This window comes from Talpa europaea (genome assembly GCF_964194135.1).
Source record: "Talpa europaea genome assembly, chromosome: 15".
Classification (NCBI taxonomy): domain Eukaryota; kingdom Metazoa; phylum Chordata; class Mammalia; order Eulipotyphla; family Talpidae; genus Talpa; species Talpa europaea.
The window spans coordinates 70,048,577-70,066,237 of record NC_140083.1 but is presented as its reverse complement, the minus strand read 5'-3'; the positions used below and the strand labels follow the sequence as shown (position 1 = coordinate 70,066,237).

General features: G+C 51.3%; 1 protein-coding gene across 1 annotated transcript; it reads right to left on the bottom strand.

Annotated features, from left to right (window-relative positions):
- Positions 1-24: 24 nt before the first annotated feature.
- On the bottom strand, positions 25-13,508 carry TNFRSF1A (TNF receptor superfamily member 1A; the record flags this gene model as incomplete). Its single annotated transcript, XM_084256100.1, has 8 exons — positions 25-329; positions 451-709; positions 1,221-1,249; positions 1,538-1,651; positions 5,202-5,351; positions 5,625-5,753; positions 5,995-6,148; positions 13,470-13,508. 8 exons carry the CDS (start codon positions 13,506-13,508, stop codon positions 25-27), a joined length of 1,179 nt encoding a protein of 392 aa, XP_084112226.1.
- Between the last annotated feature and the right edge of the window lie 4,153 nt (positions 13,509-17,661).

Here is a 17,661-nt window from a genome sequence, read left to right as displayed (position 1 = left end):
CCCAGGAGGGGGCGGGGCGCGGCCTCACCGGGGAAGGCAGGACTTGGTCGACGGGAAGGCGGAGCCCCGCAGGGCCTCCTCAATGTCCTCCAGGCAGCCTAGCAGGTCCATGTCGCGGAGCACGGTGCCCAGCAGGTCCAGCGTGGCCTCGCGGCGCGGCGTGCGCCGGCGCCAGGCCTCCAGCATGCTGTACTGCGCCTCGCGCAGGCAGCGCCCGTTCTGCATCTCCAGCCGCTCGATGTCGTGCTCGCTCAGCCCCAGCCGCCGCACGAACTCCCTCCAGCGCGAAGGGGGCACGCCGTCCACCACCGCATACAGGGTCGCCGGATCTGGGCAGCAGCGCAGGGCAGTGAGCCTGGAGATCCCTGGCCGGCTCTGCTACCCCGCACAGGGGCCCTCGGGGATCCCGGCCCACCCGCCCTCCATCCCCATCCCCAGGGAGAAACTCACCGTCTGGGTGCTGCGGGTGGACACTGTCCATCCCCTTCGGAAGAGGAGCAGGGTTGTGGCTGAGGGTAGGGACTGCAGGTGAGAGAGGAAAGGGGGCTGCCCCTAGGTGGGGTGGGGCCATCTCCGTATGGGGTGGTCCAGTCCTGAAGTTGGGCCAGTTGCCAGGGCTGAAGATGGGGCTGGGGTTGAAGGTGGGGATGGGACTGAAGCCCGGGGTGGAAATGAAGCCTGGCGCCGGGGCCAGGGCCTCAGGCTCGCCCTGCAAGAGAGGAGGCATAGCATGAATGCAGGAGGGAGAAAACAGCCCAGTCCTTTTTTTTTTTTTTTAAAGATTTATTTATTTGTTTGTTTGTTTATTTATTTATTTATTTATACAAGAACCCGGGTACAGGCCAGATGCGCAGGTGGGTGAGAGAATTCACCAGAGACAGAGCAGGGAACAGAACAGGCAGACTGACGAAATACACTGTTGAGGGGAGCAGCGGGTACGCAACAGGAGAGGTCTGCTGAAGCATGTGGGACCCCTGCCGGCTGGCCGGGATTGAACCAGCGCTGCAGAGAGCGCGGACAGCTTCACAGCGCTGTGCTCAACTGCCTGCGCCACCAGGGGAGGCCCAACAGCCCAGTCCTTGTTATTCTACATGGGAGTTGGAGCTAGAGGGAATTAGGGGAACCCCAGGGCAAAAGGGTGATCCCAGATGAATTGGGAATTACAGAATTATAATAGAAAGGCCGGGAAGATTGGGGGTAGGTGCCTACTTTCCTCTTACCTCTTTTACAAGTGTCGATTTCCCACAAACTGAGAAAAAAGAAACAAAGAGTCATAAGCTCACTTCCCCTCTTACGCCTGGGCTCATACTGGGGCTGTCAGATGGGACTTGCGGTGACAAGCTTCAGGGCCCACATCTCCCCAGGGACTAGAGAACCACCCGTGCAGTACCACCTGTCACCATGGCCACTCCTGCCAACAGAGTGCTTGGCAGCAAGCTAAGGGGGCACCCCTTGGTTCTCTCCACACTTGTCCATCTTACCCACTCAACCTCCCATACCCCCATCAGCACCCTTCCCTGGCAAAGGCCCCACTCACCAATGGAGTAGAGCTTGGGTTTCCACCGTTGGTAGCGGCATCCTATGCCAACAAAGAGGAGGGACAAAAGGCAAACGCCCAGAAAGATCACCATGGGCAACAGTACCGCAGTGCCTTGAGGACAAAGCAGATTGTGGTCAGAGGAAGGGGCAGCAGGAGACAGGAGGGGTGGGTAGCAAAATGGGCTGAGGGTCAAGGTTTAGGAGGGCAGGTGAGTGTGGGCACCTGGTTATTTCTCACCTGGGTCATTAGGGTGCTGAGATGGTTCTGTTGAGAAGGGCTTACACGACTTCTCACAGTCTGCATTCTTACAGCTAAAAAAAAAAGAGATAGCACTGGGTGAAAAAGAAGGAACAAGGAAAAAGAAGACAAGACCCAGGTTGTTGGAAATTCTTTGCTTTACAAATATTTTAGCTATCTCTTGACAGAATGGAAATTAAACCCATTATTAGGAACTGATGCCAAGGGATGAAACACAAGTTAATCACAGAAATATTTAATGTTAGAACTGAAATTGATCTTGAAGAGACTGTGTATTAAACATTAAAAGCACTCAGGGTCAAGGTGTAAATTCTAGTCCATTCACTGGTTACAGTGCAACTCTAAGCAACTCATTTATTTAACCCTTAGGCTTCCATTCTCCCCAGTAATAAAAAGGGGCTCCTATTGTAGCAGCCATTGAATATTTCTTAAGGCATACTTTTTTTCTTTTTTTAATATTTATTTTTGTGTAGAAAACTGGGGTGAAAGCCATAGTGCAGAGGGTGAGAGGATTCAGCAGAGACAGAGTAGGGAGCAAAACAGGCAGATTTACTGAAATACAATGCTGAGGGGAACAGTGGGAAGACAGGAGAAGTCTGCTACATGATATGTGTGTTAGCTCCCTGGCCAGGGATCGAATTCAGGCCATAGCAGTTATAGTGCTGAGACTTAACCCTTAGGTCACCACGGAGGCCCCTGAATTGTTTGTTTTTTTTAATCACTGTTTACTTGTTTTTTTAAGATTTATTTATGCATATAAGAACTGGGGTAGAGGTGTGAGAGGATTCACCAGGGAAAGAGTGGAGTACAGAACAGGCAAAATGACTGAAATACACTGCTGAGGGGAGCAGCGGGTGAGTCAGAAGTCTGCTGAGCCATGTGGGTAGCTCCCTGGCTGGTGAGGGATCGAACTCGTGCTGCAGTGGCTGCAAATAGCTTCATAGGTTGCGTCTTAACCCCTTGCGCCACCAGGGAGGTCCCATTGTTTTACTGTTAAGAATCCTGTCGATGGGGGCCTCCCTGGTGGTGCAAGGGATTAAAATGCAACCTATGAAGCTGTCCGCAGCCACTACAGCACAAGTTCTATCCCTCACCAGCCAGGGAGCTACCCACATGGCGCAGCAGACCTCTCCTGACTCTCCCGCTGCTCCCCTCAGCAGTGTATTTCAGTCAATCTGCCTGTTCTGTTCCCCACTCTGTCTCTGGTGAATCCTCTCACACCTCTACCCCAGTTCTTATATGCATAAATAAATAAATCTCAAAAAAAAAAAAAAAAAGAACGCTGTGGCAAGGAGAGGCTCAATAGCTTTTTTTTTTTAAGTTTTTTTTTTTTAAGATTTAGTGATTGATTGATTGATTGATTTATACATACATACATACAAACACTGGGTACAGTCAGAAGCGCGGGAGGGTGAGAGAATTCACCAGAGCCAGAGCGGGGAGCAGAGCAGGCAGAAGGACCGAAGACACTGCTGAGGGGAGCAGCGGGTGGCAGGGGAGGTCTGCGCGCCATGTGGGACCCTCCTCTGGTGGCCGGGGAGCAGCCGGGGATCGAACCGGCGCTGCAGGGGCTGCGGGCAGCTTCGCAACCCAGAGCTCAACCGCTGTGCCACCGGGGAGGCCCAAGGCTCAATAGCTTTTTCTGGAGATACCCCTGCTAGTGACAGTACGTGACCTTGAAAAGTGGTCAAACATGCCCATGAAAAACTTAGATATACACATGACTAGGGGCAGCCCAAGAAAATCTTCCCATGTTGGGATCTGTCACTAGCATGGGAGTGATGAGTGGTGGGGAAGGGGACGGGGTGGGGGAACAGCCTAAACGGAACTTGACAAGGTGAGTTCTCAGCAGGAATCTGAAAGCAGAAGCAGCACTTCTGTCCACCTCATGAGCTCACGGTGAGAATCACATGGAATGGGTGGGAAAGTTCTTTCAGGGAGAAAAGATAAAACTTAGTGGAAAAAGTAGTTTTGCGCCAGATGCTTGGTAGTTAATTTTCGTGGCTTTTACAACTTCGCCAAGTGGGTGTCATTATCCTTACTTTAAAGGTAAGGAAATGAAGACCTTGTCCGAGGTCACACAGCCAGTACCTGGCAAGGCTGAGGTGGACACCAAGGTCAGTTCAACTTTAGAAGGCTCAGAGTTTCTCCTTGGCAAGCAAGAAACCAAGAGTGAGGAGCCTGGTCAAAGGAATTGGGGAGGAAATGCCAGATTGTATTAAACCCAAGGTGCCATCAAGCACATTGTTTTTATGCTACGCACACCCCAAGCTGCCGCTCAACCAGGACACAGCATCAGTTGTTATAAGATGCTATCTTATTTCAGATGTAAAAATGCATGCCCTGGGATCCATGAACTACAGTGTGGCCCAGGAATCTGAATGCCTAAAAAGAATTGCAAGTCCTAGGGTTAGATCCCCAAAGATTTCTTAAGATTTGGGAACAAACTCTTTCATGCCATCCAGAAACTTTGGGCCCATGTGAGCCACAGCCACAGCAGCCAGCACCATAAGCACTCAGGAGGCCCTGGTCACCACGGGATCAGCTTTGACAGATGTCACCTGGGTCAGTCCGGGAAAGTTAGGGTGAGGCATCACCCTTAAAGAGGATTCAGAGCATCTGCCCAACTTGATAAACTGTGGACCTTGATCAGTGAGAAAACTCTGATAAATGCTGCAAAAAACAGGACTAGAGCTGCTTCTATCACTAACATGGTGCGATCAGGCTACTCCAAAGTCCTGGGGAAGAGAAAGTTCACAAAGCAGTCTGTGCTGGTAAAGGCCAAATTCTTCAAGGAAGAGCTGAGAAGACTGGGGGAGAGCAGAGAGGGACAGGGATTGTGTCCTGTGTGTCCTGGTAGCTTAAAGCCTAGAGGTTCATATTTAAAAGCTACAAATGCTTTTCAAAAAACAGGAAAAAATATTAGGAACAAGCCAAGAGGGAGAGATGGGACTGTCTAGTGTCTTCACCTAGGTGTCTCCCCTTCAAACAATCAATCGGAGCACCCTGGGTGTCTCCCTTGCCCTGCTAGTGTCTCTTACCCACAGCCACTCCCCACCCAGTGCCCAGGAGCTAACAGATACTCACTGAACACAGGAGACACATTTATTCTCTCTTGAAAAGAACCCAGCATGGCAGTGGCAATACGTATCCTCTTGCTCCTGGCCTGTAGGAAGAGATGCAGCACAGCTCAAGAATCCATCCTGCACCCCCAGAACTGCAAAGCACAGGGAAGAGGGGCAGGTGGAGGTGGTCCATAGACCTTGGGAGTTCGAGGGGGCGCACAGACCTCGGGAGTGGGAAGCTAAAGAACTGTCTTTGGGGGCAGAAAGGCAGAGACAAGCATCAGGCCTTCTTGGGAAGGAAGGAGGGGGCAGGGCAGGGGGACAGGATCCATGCTTACAGGGACGGTGCACTGTGCCATTGAGGCAGGGGTTACAGTTCACACACTGGAAAAGAGAGACACCCAAATTTTTCCGGTACTGGTTCTTCCTGCAGCCACACACAGTGTCCCGGTCCAACATGCAAGGGGAAATCTCCACCTGGAGCAATTCTGGTGAGGGGAGGACATGAGGCGTGAGGCTGACTGCCCCCCGGAGTTCCATATTCACCCTTCTATTCTTCCCCTGCATTCCCTTGTGGACACCCCAACCATGGTATGTGTTTGCCTCTATAACACGTGCTCACCCCCATGCATGCTCACTCACGCACCTGCTGACAAGCTCCACTTGCACAGAGACAGGCACACACACCCCTCCCAACAACCCACCTATGTCCCCAGACCGTGAACATTCTGTTTCAAGCCCTCCCCTCTGCTGAGACTCACCTTCCCGGCACTTGGAGCAGGGCTGGCAATTTCGGTGGTAGTTTTTTGTAGCACTATAGGTGCCCTTTTTACACTCTTCACAGTCCGTGTCTAGCCCCGGGCCTCGACAGTGGTTGCGCAGGTAGGTCCCTGTGATTGGGGTGTCAGGGTTAAGCTGTAGCCCAGAGCTCAGGAAAAGAGCCCCAGGCCAGGCAGAGCAGCCCCACCTCCCTGAAGTCTCCAAGAGGTTAAAGGAGAGAGAAAAGCCCAGGAGGGGAAACAACGTTAGCAGCCCTGGGGCCAAGGGCCCCAGGTTCTAGAATTTCTGAAAGAGCAAAGGAAAAAATAGGGCCCCACAGCAAGGGGATTCACTGCCACTACTTTCTCCCACCTTTGTGGCAAAAGGTACAGCAAATGGAATTGTTCTCAGGGTGGACATATTTTCCCTGGGGACACAGGCTATCTCTCTTCTCCAGGTCCCTGAGGTGAGTGACCAGTCCAGTAACACCAGAGGGGTACACGACCTCCAACACAGCCAGGAGCACCTGGGGAGGAATCGGCAGAGGAGACCCATCAGGAAGGGTAAACAGGCAAAGGAAAGCAAGTCTCACCTCCCCAGCTCAAGTCCTTCCTGGGTGGAACATTCTCCCAGGCCACGCCCACTCTATGTTCTCTAAACTTAATTGTTTGTTCTGATTGACTCAATTGTCCTATGTGCCCATTTTTGTCTTTCCAACCCAAGGCTAGTAGATCCCAGGCCCGGATTATGTTATCCTTTTATCCCCACAACAGCTAATAGTGCTGGATGCAGGACAGATTTCCAAGGAATGTTTTTTGGATGACGGGTACTGGCCAGTGACCTCAATCATGGCCCTCCTTCCTTCCCACAAGCAGCTCTAAAGCTTGGGGTGGTGTTTCTGCATGTGGGTGCTGCTTTCAGACCTATGCACTTTCCTATATGGTGTGATACCAATAAAAAGGTTTTGGAAACAACCAAATTGGGGTAGAGAGGAGTGATGTTTTTGTGGGCCCATTTCTCAGCAGCAGGCAAAAGCAAGAAAAAAGTTTCTTTATAAATTGCATCAATTGTATCAAAACCTCACTTGGGGTGTACCTCTGGACTCCATGTCGCATCTCTTTCCGTCACTAAATCCACATACAGACCCCAGCTTGGTCGGGGCAAATGTGAGAAGAGTAAAAGGGAAATTTCAGCGTCAGGGATGGAATGTGAGGAGTGGGGTCCAGGAGTGGACAGAGGCCTGTAATGTAAGTTGCATGCAACTAGAGCTGATGAGAGGCTGACTCAAATGACCATCAGGTGTGTCAGAAAGTCCTACAGCCCTTTGCCCATTGGGCAGTCTGGTCATTCAGCCTCAGGCCGAGTCCATGGCAGCTGATTTGCAAGCCCAGCTCTGCCTTCAGTGCCTGGAAAGCAAAGTCCTTGTGGAGCTCGGGCCCAGACTTTGCTTTTTTTCCTTTTTTTTTTTTTTTTTTTTTTTTTTGCATGGAAGAACTGGGTGTAGGCCAGAGGAGCAGGGTAGGTGTAAGAGGATTCACCAGAGACAGAGTGGGGAAGAGAACAGGCAGATTTTATTGAAATACACTGCTAAGGGGAGCAGCAGGTGAGACAGGAGAGGTCTGCTGAGCCATTTGTGGGTCACCTCCTGGATAAGATCGAACTCAGGCCACAGCTCACAGCGGTGATAGAACTGAGATTTAACCCCTAGGCCACCAGGGAGGCCCCCTAGACTTTGCTCTTCAATCTTCCAGCTTCTTGCTGGCTTTTCCTGGGCCATGATAATTTTTTCTGTTATAAGAGCCGTTTTTTGTAAAGACAAGAGGATGTTCTCAGGCATGTTAAACATGCTTTGTGGAATAACAAAAACCCCTGACCAAGGACAGCCCTTCTGCCTCAACAGCTCTCCATTTTGGACCACGCAGGCAGGTAGGCGGGTCTACCCTGGGTCAAGGGCTGGGAGACCCTGAAGCAGCCAGCCCCCAACTACAACAGGAGGAGCCACACTCAGAAACACAGCAGCAGCCCCTCTCCCCCAGGGAGGCACTCCCCAGCCCAGAAAGCAGCCTCCTTCTCTGACCCTCTCCAGCACAGTCCATCTCCCCTGAGAATGGACTAGGACAGTCAGGACAACAGCAAGTGTTTGGGGTGGTTATGGGAACAACTTCCCAATCCTGAAAATGTGGTTCCTTTCCCCGAAGAGCCCCTAGCACGTAAGGTCACTGGCACTGGAATTCCAGCCAGCGGGTTTGGGAGCAAAGCCAATCAGCAGAGACAGAGATAGGAAGAACTGGGGGGCTTCAGTCCCGGGACAGCCTGGGGGAAGAGGAGCTTTTCTAGACCTCTGGCCTGTGAGGGCTGAGCTTCCCAGGAGGGTGGGAGAGAGGCTTTCTTCAGCCACATGTCCCTACCTCCAGCACATTGAGGGTTAAGTCAGATCCGGGAAAAGCAAATCTTTTCCCAGCAGCTCCGCCCAGTGACTCAGGCCAGAGGTAGGGAGGGGAGAAGGAACCAACAGCTTCCCCAGCTCCTCAAGGGTCATGAATCAGCAGAAATTCTGAAGGGAGCAGCCAGGGACTGAGACCCCAATCTATCCCTTCCTCCTGTGGGCTGGTCTCTCTTGGTCTCCACTCAGAGCCCCCCTTTTCTCCCCCTCCTCCTCAAAAGAGCCAGGCAATGGACCCCTGTCCCATTTGGCCCACATGTTTCAGGAAATGGCTCCCTCATCCATTCAATCCCAAAAGGAAGTCTCTGTCTACCCCTGGCTTCCTCCCATCAAATCACTACCCATCCCTCCCTGAGGGCCATTCAGCTCCTTCCCAGCCCTCAGCATCCTTTCTTCAGCCCAGGCCCCTTCCAGGCGCCTCCTCCAGGCTCAACCAGTTGCCAGCAGATAAACCCGTTCCCTGGGTTCTCCCTCTGGCCCCCTGACACTCCCCAGTTCCAGAAGGAAACAAACCAAGGCTGCCTTCCCACCCGGGATTCACTGCTTTCCCACAGCCTGGCCAGTTCTGGCCAGCTGGGTTCAGTTTTGGGACCTCCCTGGGGTCCCCACATAGTCCTGAGAAAATAAGGTCAGTTCTGAGTGTCCAGAGCCCCTCCTTCAAGCCCAATGGCAGCACAGGAAAAACTTCAGAACCCTGAAAACCCACTTCCAGGAAAGAGGGTGGAAGTGAGAATGTAGGTGATGCAGCCAGCACTATTTCCCCGCTCTAGGCCCCAGCAGTGCCCCAGGACAGCCCCATCTGACCCCTAAGAACTAGAGGCCTCAAGCTTCTCATCAGTGGGCACCATTTGTTGGCACCAGTGAGCCCTGCCAAGGTGAGCAGGGTCCTTGGCAGCAGAAATGGGGGTGAGCTCAAAGCACCTAAGCCCCAGCATGAGTGCCTGCAAGCAGGGAAGGGCAGGAAGGGAGGGGGTGCAGTAGAGAAACAGTTGAGGGGGTGGCCCAGCATCCCTCCAACTCCCCCACAACTTCCGCCTGGGGAGGCTTTAAAGTGTGACTTCCTGTGCTGGGGCGCGGAGTGGAGCAGGAGCTAAGATAGCCCCTGCGGTCTGACTCTGACCCAATGACCTCACGGGACCACTTAGCAGTTCCTTTCCCCCACAGAACGTGTTCATTAAACTAAGATGTGTCTGTTCACTGAACGGCAAGATCTTTGGTGAGCCCACGTCAGCATCTCCTCGAAGGGCCCCACCACCCTCCCCTGCAGCCCTCTACTAATGTAGCTTCCCCCACCCAAGCTCATTAGGGGCTCAGGCCCCTGTGAACTTTAATAACATGAATTAACTATATCTACCTTGGGTTCCTATCATAACATAATTATCTGGGGTAAGCAGATACGATCTCCCCAAATAGACCATAAACTCTAGAAGGTGAGAGATCAGAGAGTATCTTGGTCAGAGATAGTGTCTTACCCTCCCGGGTGAACTCTCAGCACCCAGAACTGGAGGAGCAAATTAAACATGGATTTATGGGTTGGTGTAGTGACTGATCTGTCTTCCACTCCAGTTGAAGCCAGTGATTCCCAAAGACAGAGGAGGGAGTCGGTGCCCCCTCCTCCCTGTAGGAACATATTTATCTCAAAGGAAGAGTTCTCAAACTCTTCTCAGTCCCTCCATCTCCCCATCCATGTGCACATGCACGCCCACACACACTTCCTGGGGAATGTCTCCATTTGAGATTCCTATTATGTCAAAGCAAGCCTTCTGGAGGCAGTTAAGAGTCTAAGAAACTCTCTCCGGCCTGTTAGTTGCTGTTTCCTGGAACTTGAATGTGCCCCAAACTAAACTCATCCATCCCCTGTCTAGACAAATGTCACACCAACATATCAGCACCGATACCCAAACCTTTCTCTCCTCCTGTCCCATCCCTAAGCCTGCTGCCATCCCATCTGTCAATCCATTTGGCCACGCCTTCCTGTCACCTCTCAGCCCTCTCCGTGTCCCTGGGTTGCCTCACACATGCATTACTGTAACAGTCTCCCAAAGGATTGCCCAGCCACCAGCCTCTTTCCTGCTCCAGTGCATCCTACACACTTTCTTATCTGCATTCAGGCTTCAACCTGCACCCTCATGTGTGGGAACCTTCCTCTCCAGGGCCTGACCTCGAACATCCATTCCATTCCCTCGTTGCTTCCCTGAATGAGTTCTTGCACAGGTACCTCACTGCTGTTCTCAACATACCACTGGGCACAGTGGGCCTCAGGGAACTGTTTCTGAATGAATGAATGCATTCATTGCTCCATCTGGGATCACAGTCACGATTCTTCCTTCCTTCCTTTCCCACTGTCCCATTCCCTCCAGTTTTCTCTTTCTCATAACTCCTCGAAGTGGTCTTTCCACTCTAAAGCCTTTGTCTTCCTGTTGTCACCACCTCCACTGAAAATCCCATTTCACCATTGCTCTAGTCTCCCTCAAAACAGTCTCCTGACTCTCCTGCCTCCCTTCTATCTAGCCACCCTTTCTGGGGTAACTGACTTCACATCTCAGCGCTAAATCCACTTTCCTGTGGTGTCTTTCCTCCCTAGTCTCATCCAACCAATCCCTGTTCCTTTATTTTTTCGATAGTTAAGAAACAGTCTATGTGCCAGGTCTCCCATGGATGCCAGGATGCAGAGATGAACGTACAGCTCATGCTCCAAGAGCTGTCAGTTGGGTCAGAGACCGTCAGTGATAGACTCAGTGACCTAGGCGGAGAACAGGAACTGGGGGGAGGGGGGGCGCATGACCTGAATCATCTAGAGCAGAGAGCTGCTAGGCAAGAAAAGGCAACTGCAAGTGCTTACACCCTTCCCTGGCTCTGCCTCCATCCATGCTCCAGGTACCACAATGCTTCTGTGGGTATTTTCCTCCAAATTGTTCTGAAATCATTTTTATTTTAAGATCTTTTGTTTTTTTAACGCATACTTATTTATTTTTTATTTTAACATTTACTATTTTCTAATTTTTTTAGACAATATTTGCTTCCCCCCACCCCCTCAGATTAAGTTCCCATAGAATTTCCTTCCCCAAGGCACCCCTGCACCATCACCTCAGTCCCCTGTGCTCCTCCCTCCCTCCCTCTGATCCCTCTCCCTCCTCCTCCCCTGCAGGATGTCTCTGATTTATAATTGTCTGTTTTTGCTTTGTTGTGTTTTGTGCTGTAATTATTTTTTTTTACACTGATGTCTTATTGGGTTCCCCTATATTCCTGCTATAAGTGAAACCATCTGATGTTTTTCTTTTTCCTTCTGGCTTATTTCACTGAGCAAAATTCCTTCTAGCTCCATCCACGTTGCTGTGAATGGCATGAGTTTATCTTTTTTGATTGCTGAGTAATATTCCATTGTGTATATATGCCACATCTATTTTAATATCTTTTAAGCTGTAAGTTCTTTGAGAGCAGCAAAATCCTGCTTGCTTTGTCACATGGTGTCCTGTATTCAACTCCATCCCCCCAACACAGACACACACACACACACACACACACAGAGTATGCTCTGTGTTGCCCTTTGAATGCTGAGAAGCTGAAAAGCTCCTGACAGCCTTACCCAGAACTTCCAGACCCCTGTTTCTCCACCCAGACACAGGCTGAGCTCCTGGCCCTTAGTAGTCACACCCCCTTCTGGACTGGATCAGCCCCAGCCCCCAGGCAGTCTCCTGTACCCTGTTTTCCAAATCCAAGTAGTCACTGAGTAATTACTGTTAATGCTGCTAATTCCAACAACATAAAAGCCAACATTTATAGAGAGCTTTCTATCTGCTGCACCTTATTCCCCTACTAGAATGCAAACTCCACAGCACAGAGATTTTGTTCACTGCTACAATAATGTCTAAAACAGCCTAGCACAGAGCTGGCACTTAATAAATCAAATACTTAATGTATATCAATTTCATCTTCCAAACAACATTAAGGGGTAGTGACTATTATGTCCATTTTAAAGTCAAAGGAAGTAATCTATGGAGAAGTTACGAAACCTGCTCAAGTTCAGGCAGCTAGCATGTGAGGGAGCCAGGATTTGAATCTAGGCAAGCTATGCCACCCCTCCTCCCCCCAAAGAGAGAACAGGGTTGCTGAACAGTGGTGAGGGAAGGGGCTGGGAGAAGGACAACCTTGAGAGAAGGGAAAAGAAGACAAAGACTGAGAGACAGGAGGTGGGAGACAGCAGCGCAGTGAGTTGACAATGGAAGGTGTGCGCATGCCTGCATGTGGGGATGAGGAATTAAGGTCTAAGAACATGGAACAGAGCAGAGGCAGAGGGAAGAAAAGAGAAGGGTTTCAACAAGGACATTCTGGGAAATCTGAGGAAATTTCTGGGGAGACTGACAGAAAAAAACTAAAGGAATGACTGGGAGAGAAAATATTAATCAGACACCAAGCAGAAGATATAAGCCACTGGGAGAGGTAGAACGAGCTTTGGGTGGGCCAGTGAGAGGACAGGGATTCAAAAGAACACCCCCAACTGGGTGGGAGCAAGGAGCACAGCGTGTCTGTGGAATAGTTCCAGGATGTGGGGGAGATCAAGGATACACTGGAGTGCCTGAGGTTAGAGAAAGGGACATTTTCCAATGACGACAGCTACTTTCTACTGACTTCCCCAAAATGAAGAAAAAGCAAACAAGGGATTGTTGTTTAGGTCAGGGGTGGGGGTGGGGCACAGGGGCATCTAGAGAGGGTCAGTCCGACAGAGGTCACCTGCCTGAAAGCTGAGCCAGAGGAAGGAGGTAAAGAATGCCCACAGGTGAGAGACATGGACCTGGGGGGCAGGGGTGCACTAGGGACACATCCACTTGGTTGCCTTGAGTTTACCCAAGCTCCCACTCCACTCCCAATACCCTCACACAGTATCCCAAACCTAGTCCACCGACCCATCTCCTGCCAGGACTCAGTTTACCCACTTCACCAGCATCCAACCCCTGCCTTCTAGCAGGGTTTCTTCAGACATCGCAGGGTGTCCACCAGACATCCACACAGCCCAGCACATCGGGAGCCAGCCAGCTGGCCAGAGGCACATCTGGACACTGAATCATCTGGACTCTGAGTGGACTAGCCTTCTTTCTCCTGCTCCTTTTCTTTCTCTAGCAAATCCACCCCACCCTGTCCGATCACCTGCCGCCACATTCCTGGACACCCCAGGCCCAGCAAACTTCCTTCAGCATCAGGCAGGGGCTTTCTTTTACTCCCTGCCTCTCAAACTTGTCCCTGGCGCCTGACTCTGGGGTGAATGAATGGGAAAATGCCAACTTCTGGCTTAGGTCATGCAGGCCTGAGATGGCCGAGGCCTCAGCCCTCCCATGGCTAGGCCCACTCTCCAGTCCCACAGCGTCCTTTACCCACCATCTCATTCCCCCTCTGTCCCTCCTCTCACCAGTGGCAGCAGCAGGCCAGGCACGGCAGGGAGGCCCATGTCCGGCCAGCGTTGTCCTCTCACTCCCCCATTAGGGCTCAGGTGGTGGTGGCGGCAGTGGCGAGGCAGCAGCGACCTATGGCCAGACGGCACCGGAGTCCTGGAATGTGTTGGGTCCAAATGAATCCCAGGACATAGGTTGGGGATTGAGGGTTGAGACTAGGGGGTAGATCACCACCTGGTCCCCAGAACCTCAAACCCTGAAGGCCAGAACTGGAGCCTGAGTCCAGAGAACTCAGAGAAAATTAACCCGAGGAGGAGAGAGGAGGTGGGAGGGGAAGGGAGAGAGCACTTGGGGTGTTGCAAGCAAGACAGGAAGAGCCGGGGGAGGAGGTGGGAGGAGTTAAGAGGCAGGGAGGCAAAAGTTCTTTAACTCTTAGTGGCTCAGCCACAGGTACCAGAGTGCCAGATCCAAGTGCCTTGTGCCCCTAACCCACCAATCTGAACACTCCCAACCAAAATGCACCACCACCACCCCCCTCCCGCTTAGCTTACCCCCTCTCCTGCCCCTTTGCCAAAAGAACAGCAATAGAAAGACCCACAGCTTGGGAGTCACTGAGTCCCAGTTCAGAGTCCTCTACTTTTTGGCTGGGCGGTCTTGGAGAAACGCTCTAAGCCTCTTCCCCAATTGGAAAGAACTCACCTCCTAAGGGTGCTGTAGGATTTATTGAGCAGGGACAAATAAGTACTTGACAGCTGATAGAAGTTCCTTAGTAATGCTTCCCAACTGACACCCTAACCTCCCATTTTCTTGGGCAATTATCCCTCCAAACTAAACCTGAGTGAATCCTAACCTTAGTGTCCTGCTCTGAGTCGGTGAAGCCCCATAACATCACCTTTGCCACCACCACTGTCTTTGCCTGGCTGGGTCCTCCAGCTGCTGCCTGGGTACCCACAAGAGTTGAACCTCCCTTGCCCCAGACCTCAGAGAACCTCAGTTCCTCATCTCTTAAGTAAGAGTAACAGTGCCCAGCCTACCTACCTGGGGAAAGTGATGGCATGAGGATAATGGAGGTCACATCTGTGAAAACGCTTTGGAAATGACAGCTTCCTCCATCAGATATTACTAGTGTGTTCCCAGTGCCCTTCCCCAAATAGTCTAATGTATGTCAGTCTCAATGGACCCTAGAGCTGTTAACTAACAAAGTTAATACAACCCCAGTGTCATTCTCCATTGGCAGGAAAGTTTGAAAGACAAGGCACAGCTGGTCTGGCCCTTTGAAGAAGGTGCCCCTGGGAAAGCATGCCACCTCTCCAGTAAATCAAGAACGTCGAAGGAATATCGACTCCATGATTTAGGGCTTCACGCATCCCCCAATGTTCCCAGAAGATGTTTTTTCTAAAAAAGATAGGGTAGCAGGCCTCCCCGGTGGTACAGTGGTTGAGCACTGGGTTGCGAAGCTGCCCGCGGCCTCTGCGGTGCCAGTTCGATCCCCGGCTGCTCCCAGGCCACCAAAGGAGGGTCCCACATGGCGCACAGACCTCTCCTGCCGCCCGCTGCTCCCCTCAGCAGTGTACTTCGTCAGTCTGCCTGCTCTGCTCCCTGCTCTGGCTCTGGTGAATTCTCTTACCCTCCCGTGCTTCTGACTATACCCAGTGCATGTACAAACAAACAAACAAACAAATAAAATAAAAATACATGCCTCTTTAAAAAAAAAAAAAAAAAGATAGGGTAGCTTTAGCTACCCTGCCTGTCCTCCTCAGCGCATAAATAACATCAGACAGAAAACATAAACTGGGCCCCTACCCTAATCTTTCCTGAAAAGTTCACTGTAACCTTACTGAGCAAATTTCACTGAGACTCTGAAATCAGAGACCTCTGGAGCATTCCCGGACTCCTCACTGTGGTTCTTTAATAAACTCCTTTACTCAACAAAATTCACTTTAATTGTCACAGCTGATCTACTGCAACCGCCTTGTTTTACGGATGAAAAACTGGGGTCCATACATACACACAGCATTTTCCTGACAGAACCAGCAAGACACCGGGCTCCTAACTTCAGTCCAAGGGCCCATTTTGAACTCCATTTTTCTATCTATCTTGTTTTTGTTTTTTAAGATTTATTTTACTTATTTTATGCATACAAGCGCTGGGGTATAGGCCAGTGGTGCCGGGGTGTGAGAGGATTCACCAGAGACAGAGTGGGGAGCAGAACGAGAGGATCAACTGAAATACACTGCTGAGGGGAGTGTGGGCGAGACAGGAGGGTCTCCTTCCTGCCTGGGGATCAAACTCTTGCTGCAGTGGATACCGAAGCTTCGAAGCTTCATAGTGCTGAGACTTAACCCCTTGCACCACCGTGGAGGCCCCTATCTGTCCTGTGGAGTCAGACCTCACACCCTGAATTTTTGGGCATGTTTATCACTGCCACTTGTACAGGATATCTCCCCAATGAACCCCACACAGTGACCTTGACACAGGCACAATAACCTTCCCTATTCCCAGCCTGACAGCCTCTGGCTGCTAAGATTGCTTAGAAATTTGGGGAGACCAGAGAGGAGTAAGGTCCTAGAATGTTACATTTCTCTGCACTTCTCCCCCGGATCCTCCAGCTGACCCCTCACCCTGAAGTCCATGCTTTCTGGCTCCTCCTGGCCTCTCCTCTATGAGACAGGCACCTGTAGGTGAGAAGGGAGCATGAATGGCCCCACCTCTCACTTCACTCCAGCTTCCAGCTTCCAAAGAACCTGAGGGTTGAAGCCAGACTCACAGAGAAAGGAGCTCACCCACCAACTCCCAGGGAAGCAGAGTACAGCATGAGGGGGGCCAGAGCAGAGTTGGGGGTCCAGAGCAGAGCTGATGAAGAAGCAAGATCATTAGCAAGAGTCAGATTGCCCAGTTTCCAATGTAAAGAAGCAAGAAGAGTCACATCTCATATGCATTGATGATTAAATGCAGAGTATTTAGCAAGTGCTTGCCATACACTGAGCATTCCGTAAGTAATCCTTTGTATTAATAAATGATAACCACAGCAAAGTCCCATTTTTCATGTGACCAGGGATTTTTTTTGAACAATTTTTTTAAATATTTATTTTTATTTATTTATACAAGCACTGGGTACAGTCAGAAGCGCGGGAGGGTGAGAGAATTCACCAGAGCCAGAGCGGGGAGCAGAGCAGGCAGAAGGACCGAAGTACACTGCTGAGGGGAGCAGCGGGCGGCAGGAGAGGTCTGTGCGCCATGTGGGACCCTCCTCCGGTGGCCGGGGAGCAGCTGGGGAGCAGCCGGGAATCGAACCAGCGCTGCAGAGGCTGCGGGCAGCTTCACAACCCAGCGCTCAACCGCTGCGCCACCGGGGAGGCCCGTGACCAGGGATTTTTAATAGTCCGGCACAAAAGGAGAAATTCTTTCATGGGGGGGGCGGTGGTTCAAGTAACTATTATTCAGTAAGTTTAAAGTTTGGAGAAATATTAAATTGTTCAGTAAATTTCTGTTTTAAAAAAGGTACTGAAAGGTGAGTAGATGCAGGAATATGAAGAGTTAACTGGTCTCAGAGGAGGTGAGAATATGACTATCATCTCTCAGGGGGAAGAAGAAATATGCTGAGAGGGAGAAAAACAGGAGGTGGGCAAACTGGGAGATGATAGGATTGGTGATCAGGGTTTGTGGAACAAAGGATAAAGGGCAAAGAGCTTGAGAGAATAGACCCCCACTCCCCATCACATCACACACACACACACACACCCCCCACAGCCACACTGAGCAGCTTGGGGCACTGGCCTCCAAGTCGGAGTGGCGTGGGTTCTGGTTCCAGCCCCACGTGTCTCAGGAGTCACATCGCAGGTCTCACAAGCCAGGAGGGTCTTGTCAAGAGACCTGGGTTCCAGACTGTGTAAGAATGATGAACTCGGGCAAGCCCCCTTCTCCCGCGAACCTCCACGAGGAAAATGAAGCAACTGAAAAGCTTCTCCTTAGCACCCTAACTCCTAACCCTGGGGCCCGAGTATCTGAGGGGTGGAGAGAAGGCAATTTCTCAGGGTCAAAATCACAGGCCAGGAGTGAGCGTGGGGAGGCGGGGAGGCAGTGTGACCGGCCTCTGTCATCCACAAGGGGTCCAGCTTGGTCCAGCAGGCCCTGCCAGCCCCAGCCAGAGGGGTGGGGGCCGGGGAGGAGGTGAGCAAGGCAGAGGCTGAGCTGTGGCCAGAGAACAGC